This window comes from Oncorhynchus gorbuscha, unplaced genomic scaffold (genome assembly GCF_021184085.1).
Source record: "Oncorhynchus gorbuscha isolate QuinsamMale2020 ecotype Even-year unplaced genomic scaffold, OgorEven_v1.0 Un_scaffold_851, whole genome shotgun sequence".
NCBI lineage: Eukaryota > Metazoa > Chordata > Actinopteri > Salmoniformes > Salmonidae > Oncorhynchus > Oncorhynchus gorbuscha.
The window spans coordinates 256,533-268,183 of NW_025745841.1; the positions used below are offsets into that span (position 1 = coordinate 256,533).

At 45.6% G+C, this 11,651-nt stretch overlaps 1 protein-coding gene across 2 annotated transcripts in view; it reads left to right on the plus strand.

Annotated features, from left to right (window-relative positions):
* LOC124020544 (zeta-sarcoglycan) overlaps window positions 1-8,855 on the plus strand; it is a 139,940-nt gene extending 131,085 nt beyond the window's left edge. For both annotated transcript variants that reach the window (XM_046335780.1, XM_046335779.1), the window contains one exon: window positions 8,365-8,855. In XM_046335780.1, the coding sequence (XP_046191736.1) occupies window positions 8,365-8,568 (204 nt within the window). In that variant the 3' untranslated portion in view covers window positions 8,569-8,855. The remainder of the gene's footprint in view (window positions 1-8,364) is intronic.
* Window positions 8,856-11,651: the final 2,796 nt, after the last annotated feature.

The following is an 11,651-nucleotide window of genomic DNA, read 5'->3' on the forward strand; positions in this document are numbered from 1 at the left end:
AATTTACAGATAGCCAGGGGCACACTCCAACACTCAGACATAATTTACGGATAGCCAGGGGCACACTCCAACACTCAGACATAATTTACAGATAGCCAGGGGCACACACCAACACTCAGACATAATTTACAGATAGCCAGGGGCACACTCCAACACTCAGACATAATTTACAGATAGCCAGGGGCACACTCCAACACTCAGACATAATTTACAGATAGCCAGGGGCACACTCCAACACTCAGACATAATTTACAGATAGCCAGGGGCACACTCCAACACTCAGACATAATTTACAGATAGCCAGGGGCACACTCCAACACTCAGACATAATTTACAGATAGCCAGGGGCACACTCCAACACTCAGACATAATTTACAGATAGCCAGGGGCACACTCCAACACTCAGACATAATTTACAGATAGCCAGGGGCACACTCCAACACTCAGACATAATGTACAGATAGCCAGGGTGACACACCAACACTCAGACATAATTTACAGATAGCCAGGGGCACACTCCAACACTCAGACATAATTTACAGATAGCCAGGGGCACACACCAACACTCAGACATAATTTACAGATAGCCAGGGGCACACACCAACACTCAGACATAATTTACAGATAGCCAGGGGCACACTCCAACACTCAGACATAATTTACAGATAGCCAGGGGCACACTCCAACACTCAGACATAATTTACAGATAGCCAGGGGCACACTCCAACACTCAGACATAATTTACAGATAGCCAGGGGCACACTCCAACACTCAGACATAATTTACAAACATAACACTTTAACACACATAACACATACTTTTAGGTGTCAAGGAAAACGTATGGAGTAAAAAGTACAGTATTTTCTTTAGGAATGTAGTTTCCTAAGGGCTTGAAGCGATCTTTTATTGGCCTTTATGAAATCCATAAACATATTTTGTTATTATTATTATATGAAGTTCTGTGAGACGTGCATAGCCATAATCATACCTGAGGTATCCTGACCTGTTGCATCACTACCTGGTATGGCAACTGCTCGGCCTCCGACTGCAAGGCACTACAGAGGGTAGAGCGTACGGCCCAGTACATCACTGGGGCCAAGCCTCCTGTCATCCAGGACCTCTATACCAGGAAGGCCCTAAAATGTTAAAATACTCCAGCCACCCTAGTCATAGACTGTTATTACCTTAATTACCTTGACTAATCTGTACCCCCGCACATTGACTCTGTACCTGTACCCCCTGTATATAGCCTCCACATTGACTCTGTACCGGTACCCCCTGTATATAGCCTCCACATTGACCCTGTACCTGTACACCCTGTATATAGCCTCCACATTGACTCTGTACTTGTACACCCTGTATATAGCCTCCACATTGACTCTGTACCTGTACACCCTGTATATAGCCTCCACATTGACTCTGTACTGTACACCCTGTATATAGCCTCCACATTGACTCTGTACCTGTACACCCTGTATATAGCCTCCACATTGACTCTGTACCTGTACACCCTGTATATAGCCTCCACATTGACTCTGTACCTGTACACCCTGTATATAGCCTCCACATTGACTCTGTACCTGTACACCCCTTATATAGCCTCCACATTGACTCTGTACACCCTGTATATAGCCTCCACATTGACTCTGTACACCCTGTATATAGCCTCCACATTGACTCTGTACCTGTACACCCTGTATATAGCCTCCACATTGACTCTGTACCTGTACACCCTGTATATAGCCTCCACATTGACTCTGTACCTGTACCCCCTGTATATAGCCTCCACATTGACTCTGTACCTGTACCCCCTGTATATAGCCTCCACATTGACTCTGTACCTGTACCCCCTGTATATAGCCTCCACATTGACTCTGTACCTGTACCCCCTGTATATAGCCTCCACATTGACTCTGTACCTGTACCCCCTGTATATAGCCTCCACATTGACTCTGTACCTGTACCCCTGTATATAGCCTCCACATTGACTCTGTACCTGTACCCCCTGTATATAGCCTCCACATTGACTCTGTACCTGTACCCCCTGTATATAGCCTCCACATTGACTCTGTACCTGTACCCCCTGTATATAGCCTCCACATTGACTCTGTACCTGTACCCCCTGTATATAGCCTCCACATTGACTCTGTACCTGTACCCCTGTATATAGCCTCCACATTGACTCTGTACCTGTACCCTCTGTATATAGCCTCCACATTGACTCTGTACCTGTACCCCTGTATATAGCCTCCACATTGACTCTGTACCTGTACCCCCTGTATATAGCCTCCACATTGACTCTGTACCTGTACCCCTGTATATAGCCTCCACATTGACTCTGTACCTGTACCTCCTGTATATAGCCTCCACATTGACTCTGTACCTGTACCCCCTGTATATAGCCTCCACATTGACTCTGTACCTGTACCCCTGTATATAGCCTCCACATTGACTCTGTACCTGTACCTCCTGTATATAGCCTCCACATTGACTCTGTACCTGTACCCCTGTATATAGCCTCCACATTGACTCTGTACCTGTACCCCCTGTATATAGCCTCCACATTGACTCTGTACCTGTACCTCCTGTATATAGCCTCCACATTGACTCTGTACCTGTACCTCCTGTATATAGCCTCCACATTGACTCTGTACCTGTACCTCCTGTATATTGCCTCCACATTGACTCTGTACCTGTACGCCCTGTATATAGCCTCCACATTGACTCTGTACCTGTACCCCCTGTATATAGCCTCCACATTGACTCTGTACCTGTACCCCCTGTATATAGCCTCCACATTGACTCTGTACCTGTACCCCCTGTATATAGCCTCCACATTGACTCTGTACCTGTACCTCCTGTATATTGCCTCCACATTGACTCTGTACCTGTACCTCCTGTATATAGCCTCCACATTGACTCTGTACCTGTACCCCCTGTATATAGCCTCCACATTGACTCTGTACCTGTACCTCCTGTATATAGCCTCCACATTGACTCTGTACCTGTACCTCCTGTATATAGCCTCCACATTGACTCTGTACCTGTACCCCCTGTATATAGCCTCCACATTGACTCTGTACCTGTACCCCCTGTATATAGCCTCCACATTGACTCACCTGTACCTCCTGTATATAGCCTCCACATTGACTCTGTACCTGTACCTCCTGTATATAGCCTCCACATTGACTCTGTACCTGTACCTCCTGCATATTGCCTCCACATTGACTCTGTACCTGTACGCCCTGTAGCCTCCACTGTCTGTACCTGTACCCCCTGTATATAGCCTCCACATTGACTCTGTACCTGTACCCCCTGTATATAGGCTCCACATTGACTCTGTACCTGTACCCCCTGTATATAGCCTCCACATTGACTCTGTACCTGTACCCCCTGTATATAGCCTCGTTACTGTTATTTTACTGATGCTCTTTATTATTTATTATTATTGTTTACTTAACACTTATGTGGGTTAAGGACTTGTAAGTAAGCATTTCACTGTAAGGTCTACTCCACCTGTTGTATTCAGCATTTCACTGTAAGGTCTACTCCACCTGTTGTATTCAGCATTTCACTGTAAGGTCTACTCCACCTGTTGTATTCAGCATTTCACTGTAAGGTCTACTCCACCTGTTGTATTCAGCATTTCACTGTAAGGTCTACTCCACCTGTTGTATTCAGCATTTCACTGTAAGGTCTACTCCACCTGTTGTATTCAGCATTTCACTGTAAGGTGACCCACCTGTTGTATTCAGCATTTCACTGTAAGGTCTACTCCACCTGTTGTATTCAGCATTTCACTGTAAGGTCTACTCCACCTGTTGTATTCAGCATTTCACTGTAAGGTCTACTCCACCTGTTGTATTCAGCATTTCACTGTAAGGTCTACTCCACCTGTTGTTTCAGCATTTCACTGTAAGGTCTACTCCACCTGTTGTATTCAGCTTTCACTGTAAGGTCTACACACCTGTTGTATTCAGCATTTCACTGTAAGGTCTACTCCACCTGTTGTATTCACATTTCACTGTAAGGCCACTCCACCTGTTGTAAGTCAGCATTTCACTGTAAGGTCTACACACCTGTTGTATTCAGCATTTCACTCAGCTGCTCCACCTGTTCATTCTGTAAGGTCTACTCCACCTGTTGTATTCAGCATTTCACTGTAAGGTCTACTCCACCTGTTGTATTCAGCATTTCACTGCAAGGTCCAGGCCAGACCTGTTGTACAGCATTTCCAGATCTAGGCCACCTGTTGTTCAGCATTTCACTGTAAGGTCTACTCCACCTGTTGTATTCAGCATTTCACTGTGTCTACTCCACCTGTTGTATTCAGCATTTCACTTAACCAGGCCACCTGTTGTATTCAGCATTTCACCAGGTCCAGACTCCACCTGTTGTATTCAGCATTTCACTGTAAGGTCTATCAGGCCACCTGTGTAGTTCAGCATTTCACTGTAAGGTCTAGGCCACCTGTTGTATTCAGCCACCTGTTGTATTCAGCATTTCACTGTAAGGTCTACTCCACCTGTTGTATTCAGCATTTCACTGTAAGGTCTACTCCACCTGTTGTATTCAGCATTTCACTGTAAGGTCTAGGCCACCTGTTGTATTCAGCATTTCACTGCCAGGTCTACTCCACCTGTTGTATTCAGCTCACTGTAAGGTCAGGCCCACCTGTTGTATTCAGCATTTCACTGTAAGGTCCTCCACCTGTGGATTCAGCATTTCACTGTAAGGTCACTCCACCTGTTGTATTCAGCATTTCACTGTAAGGTCTACTCCACCTGTTGTATTCAGCATTTCACTGTAAGGTCTACTCCACCTGTTGTATTCAGCATCTGTAAGGTCTACTCCACCTGTTGTATTCAGCATTTCACTGTAAGGTCAGGCCACCTGTTGTATTCAGCCATTTCACTGGCTAAGGTCTACTCCACCTGTTGTATTCAGCATTTCACTGTAAGGTCTACTCCACCTGTTGTATTCGGTGCATGTCACAGGTACAATTTGATTTGATCATCAAGGACTTGGCCATTAGTTGACTGGTTGTGAATAGCATGTTAGTGCAGGGTTAAAACAAATATGTGCAACAGCGGGTGGTGCCCAATGAGAGGGGTGGAGAACTCCATGTACACAACTCTTGAAAGTTGATATGACTCTACGGCAGATCACCACTGCTCAACCTAGGGCCCTGTGTAATGCACAGGCATGTAACGTGCCTAGATTGGATTTCTCTTTTTCTGTCATATGGTCCAGCACCATCGCTTTCATTTTTAGTCAAATTCTCATTTCTGGTTAAGCCTTAAAATGCAGGATTAAATCTTGCAATGTCACATGATTGTGCAAAACACAGGGGCCTATTCCATGTTACTTTGTGGTCCAGTTGTTTTTCGACAAAACCCCCAGGGACCACCCGTCATTTCACACATTGGATGTATTTCAACACGAGCACACCTGTGAAGTCAGCTAGCGGGCCAGGGCAGACCAGGCCAGACCTGTGGAGTTAGCTAGCGAGCAGATCAGGCCAGTCCTGTGGAGTTAGCTAGCTAGCAAGCAGATCAGGCCAGACCTGTGGAGTTAGCTAGCTAGCGAGCAGATCAGGCCAGACCTGTGGAGTTACCTAGCTAGCGAGCAGATCAGGCCAGACCTGTGGAGTTCGCTAACGGTCATGGCAGACCAGGCCAGATCCGTGGAGTTAGCTAACGGCCATGGCAGACCAGGCCAGAGCTGTGGAGTTAGCTAGCAAGCAGATCAGGCCAGACCTGTGGAGTTAGCTAGCTAGCGAGCAGATCAGGCCAGACCTGTGGAGTTACCTAGCTAGCGAGCAGATCAGGCCAGACCTGTGGAGTTCGCTAAAGGCCTTCTGGCAGACCAGGCCAGACCTGTGGAGTTCGCTAACGGTCATGGCAGACCAGGCCAGACCTGTGGAGTTGGCTAATGGCCATGGAAGAACAGGCCAGACCTGTGGAGTTAGCTAACGGCCATGGCAGACCAGGCCAGACCTGTGGAGGCTGCCAGATCAGGCCAGACCTGTGGAGTTAGCTAGCTAGCGAGCAGATCAGGCCAGACCTGTGGAGTTTCTAGCTAGGAGCAGATCAGGCCAGACCTGTGGAGTTCGCTAAAGGCCATGGCAGACCAGGCCAGACCTGTGGAGTTCGCTAACGGTCATGGCAGACCAGGCCAGACCTGTGGAGTTACCTAGCTAGCGAGCAGATAAGGCCAGACCTGTGGAGTTAGCTAACGGCCAGGGCAGACCAGGCCAGACCTGTGGAGTTAGCTAACGGCCATGGCAGACCAGGCCAGACCTGTGGAGTTCGCTAACGGCCATGGCAGACCAGGCCAGACCTGTGGAGTTGGCTAATGGCCATGGAAGACCAGGCCAGACCTGTGGAGTTAGCTAACGGCCATGGCAGACCAGGTCAGACCTGTGGAGTTACCTAGGTAGCGAGCAGATCAGGCCAGACCTGTGGAGTTAGCTGTCGACCAGGGCAGACCAGGCCAGACCTGTGGAGTTAGCTAACGGCCATGGCAGATCAGGCCAGACCTGTGGAGTTAGCTAACGGCCAGGGCAGACCAGGCCAGACCTGTGGAGTTAGCTAACGGCCATGGCAGACCAGGCCAGACCTGTGGACTCTGCACTGTTAGTGGTGCTCCAGGTAATCAAAGGAAAGAAGATAAACATGTCGGCTGCTGCCGTCTCTGATCCATCATCATGCTGGAGGGAGGGAGTCAGGGAGGGAGGTCTGTGTCTGGTCTGTTTGTTTGTGTTTACGCTGGTGGAGATATGCCCTGTCAGCTCACGGAGACACCATTACTTACACTAATTGTCTGTCTGCCACCTGTCTGCTTCTATCTGAATACTGGCGCTCTCTTCCCTGGTTCCTACACTTTCTGTCCTCTCTCTCTTTATTCTCTCTCTCTCTCTCTCTGCAATGTCACTCTCTCCATTTAGTATATTTCTCTTTTCTCCTTCATCATGAAAATGGGGTACATCAATGATGGTGGGTAAATGTCGGGAGAGATTACCTGTCTGTCTGAGCTACTTAAGGCTGTCAAGGAGTAGCTCCTGTTACTTTATACTTAGATAAATACAGATATAAATAAATCAATGGATAAATGAGTAAATATCTGTCAATAAATAAGAGGGGATCTAATGAGTTGATCTGCTGCCTGTTTCAATCGCAATACCAGGAGCACTCAGCTTTTGAAATACAAATCTCTCTATCCCTCTTTCTTCCTCTGTCTCTCTGTCTCTCTCTGTCTCTCCCTCTCTCTCTCTTTATATTTCTCTCTCTCCTTCTCACTCTCTGTCCCTCCATTGCGTCGTTAGTGGTGTGTATGACACTTCATAAACGATACACACTCCTAGTGAAGGCTCTTCTAATGGAGTGTATGGTGCTCATTACTGGGAGAGGAGATGCTACTGACTGACTGCTGCTGGTGCTTCTGCACAGGTGTTTTCTCTTGACAGATGGAGAGGCCATGGTCGCATAAGGGTGTTGAACTCAGAAATAGAATCCATAGAAAGGGCTTGGAACCTCTAACCCTGGCAATTTGACTGGTAAACTCATGGGTACTCTCGCAATGGCTGCCTGGTATTGTGATCATTGCCATGGTAATTCCATTCTGTTTCTATGGTTTAACTGGACAGGAAGTGTCTGTCCTCTGGCGGCCAATTTAGAGAGACTGTATTATACGAGTGTCATGACATGGAGCTAGATAGTGCAGGAGTGAGGAACCATTAAGTGACCAGAATGACCTTACTATAGTCTGTCTGTCTGTCTGTCTGTCTGTCTGTCTGTCTGTCTGTCTGTCTGTCTGTCTGTCTGTCTGTCTGTCTGTCTGTCTGTCTGTCTGTCTGTCTGTCTGTCTGTCTGTCTGTCTGTCTGTCTGTCTGTCTGTCTGTCTGTTTCTCTGTCTGTTTCTCTGTCTGTCTGTCTGTCTGTCTGTCTGTCTGTCTGTCTGTCTGTCTGTCTGTCTGTCTGTCTGTCTGTCTGTCTGTCTGTCTGTCTGTCTGTCTGTCTGTCTGTCTGTCTGTCTGTCTGTCTGTCTGTCTGTCTGTCTGTCTGTCTGTCTGTCTGTCTGTCTGTCTGTCTCTCTGTCTGTCTGTCTGTCTGTCTGTCTGTCTGTCTGTCTGTCTGTCTGTCTGTCTGTCTGTCTGTCTGTCTGTCTGTCTGTCTGTCTGTCTGTCTGTCTGTCTGTCTGTCTGTCTGTCTGTCTGTCTGTCTGTCTGTCTGTCTGTCTGTCTGTCTGTCTGTCTGTCTGTCTCTGTCTGTATCTCACTTCCTTCTGTTTTATATCTTATATCTTATTGTCCCTCTTTCTCCCTCTTTCTCTCTCCTTCTTTCTTTTTCTCTCACTCTCCAGATCTTTTTAGATTCCAGCACAATTCGTCTGGGGAACATTCCTCACGGGACAGCGGCAGACCCGCTGCACGGGGCGCCGGGCACCACGTACCCCAAACAGACTGTGTACGAGCTGTGCGTGTGCCCAAGCGGCAAGCTCTACCTGTCCCCGGCTGAGAAGGGCTCCACCTGCCAGACGACCAGCAACGTGTGTCTGTGGAGCTGAGAGAGGGGGGGCCAGCGGACCGCTGAACACCAGAAAGGCCTTCCCCTCATTAGGATCCCAGTCCAGGATACCAGGACCCCAACAGACCCTGATCCCCATCCATACTGATCCCCATCCATACTGATCCCCATCCATACTGATCCCCATCCATCGATAGATTTACTTTCTTTGACAGACATTCTTCATTTTCTTTCTTTCTCTGTGGTCACTCTCTCTTTCTCATCTCTCTCTTTCTCATCTCTCTCTTTCTCATCTCTCTCGTTCTCATTTCTCTCTTTCTCATCTCTCTCTTCTCTCTCTTTCTCATCTCTCTCTTTCTCATCTCTCTCGTTCTCATCTCTCTCTTTCTCATCTCTCTCTTCTCTCTCTTTCTCATCTCTCTCTTTCTCATCTCTCTCTTTCTCATCTCTCTCTCTTCTCATCTCTCTCGTTCTCATCTCTCTCTTTCTCATCTCTCTTTCTCATCTCTCTCTTTCTCATCTCTCATCTCTCTCTTTCTCATCTCTCTTGTTCTCATCTCTCTCGTTCTCATCTCTCTCTTTCTCATCTCTCTCTTTCTCATCTCTCTCATTCTCATCTCTCTCTTTCTCATCTCTCTCTTTCTCATCTCTCTCTTTCTTTTTTCTCTTCTTCCTTCTTGCTTTGTATTACTTTTCCTCTTCCTCTCTGTCAGTTGTTATTTCTTTCTCTTACCCTCTCTGTCGTTCTCTCTCCTGCTCTCTTTCTCCTCCCTTCGTCATCTCTCTCTCACAGTCCTCCCAAACAAAGAAGAAAAATCAGGAATCCCTTGAAAAATGAGGCTTGGGGAAAAAGCCCCTTCTTCCAAAATTTTGATGGAACAAAAAAACGATATGAAGTGACAATTTGTTTTCTCCTTTTTTTCTATTTTTCTATCGTTCTCAGATGGAGAATGAGTGTTGCGCCGCCGCCGGGCCGAACTTGAACCGAGAGATTTGCGTGGACTGATTTGTTTTTCTAAGAAAGCGATACACAGGTGCCTTTGCTATTGTTGGTAAAGCACATCACCTCCAACGTTCTCATCCTCTTCAATGGACCATCGTTAACTCACTGGAAAACTAACTGTCTTTGGCTCAAAGCCTTGTCCAAATCTCTACACAGACTTCAAGTACAGTTCTTTTTTTTCCCTCTGATGTTTTCTTGATAAAAAAAAGCACAAAATTATGCCATGTATATAACAATACCAATAAAATGAAAAATAAAACGATATTGTTTTATAAACACATCCTGAATCTGGGAATGCTCCAGGGTTGACTTTCTACTTTTTAATTTGAAGTGCTATGGTCATGTGTATGTTCTACATTTTGAGGTTGTGGCCAATTTCCCTGCTCTGAAATCATGGTCTAATGTAACATATAAAGTAATATTACAACAAAGTGCAGTGATTCTCCTTTGTCTGTCAGAGCTGAATCACTAATCACTATCACTTATTTTACCAGGTAAGTTGACACAACACATTCTCATTCACAGCAACGACGTGGGGAATAGTCACAGGGGAGAGGAGTGAGGATGAATGAGCCAATTGGAAGCTGGGGATGATTAGGTGGCCATGATGGTATGAGGGACAGATTGGGAATCTAGCCAGGACACCAGGGTTAACACCCCTACTCTATGATAAGTGACATGGGATCTTTAATGACCACAAAGAGCCAGGACACCCGTTTAACGTCCCGTCCAAAATATGGCACCTTACATAGGGCAATGTCCCCTTCACTGCCCTGGGGTAGCATCACCATGGAAAGTATTCGATTACAAATAAAAATATTTTAGGCTTTTAATTTATTGAACAATACAGACTTATCATATAAGGTTGGTACACCCAATCTGATGTTTATTTGATTAGGATGATATACTCATTTTACCCTCACGGGACTCCAGTACGTCCCACTTCTGCCACATTAAGGTTCCCTCATACAGCCTCCATCCAATCAGGACGCCCTCTAACAGTAGCAACAGCAACATTTTGGCCAGTCTGGAAACAACAGTTGGGTTTGTTGTGAGATGGGACTGGGGCCAGGATTCAAACCAAATGTGCCGACATTGCACTACACTTGACTTTTATTGAAGGTAATTTCACTGACTTTCACAGAGATCGTTTTTGCGGTAAACACAGCAGATACCGGCTTAAACATAAATGACCTTTTTCAAGTCAAATGTAGTGAGATGTAGGAGCCTTGTGGTTTGTTTGAATCCCCTTCCCAGTCTCTTTTGAGTCTTGGTCAAAAGTAAGGAAACTGGGGAGAGTTTATAGTTATGATATTTAACTATCCAACTACAAACAATATGGACACAATATGTTATGTAAGCATTAAGTGAATACATTGATTAAAAAAAAACTATTTATTCAAATTCACATGTATGTAAATACACAACCACATGTTTTAATAATGATTTAAAGGTATATATAAATATATATATATTTTCTTAGATTTTATGCAATGTGTTTGTAAGATTGTTGTAAAATGGCAATATTATCCAATGACAAAATGTGTTTTGAGTTTTATTTCCTGTTGTACGCTAACTGTTTTCCTGCTTCCTTTGCATCCCAACCAGACGGTTGTAGATCTAGACATAGAAACGTACAAGGTGACTCCGGTCATAAGCCATAGCCTTTGGTCGATTCATCAAGTGGTGGTATGAGAATAATGGTGGACATAATGAAACGTCTTTATTTGGGAGAAGAAATGTAAACGTTCTGCCATTGGTTTGTTCTCCACGGCAGTTACGTATACTGCACAGTAGATGACGTGAAACGGTCCGCAGTGAGGTGTCATTTTAAAAGACGTCAATCTCAACAATGTCACCAGGCCAGGACCTAACATGTATTTATTACCAGAGTGAAACAACAGTGGGTCAGTTTCAGTGTCAGTTAGACACTCGCTCCACTTTGCTTTTAAAGCCGCCAATGTTCTCCACTTGATCATATCAAATGTCACTTTTTCATCGTCTGTTTCAGTGTCACATTATGTGAACAATGTCATGTTATTGAACGGGAAAATGACAAGGAAGCAAAGACTCTTTCCTTCCCTTTTTCCTTCTTGCCATCTTTCTAACTCTCGCTCTTT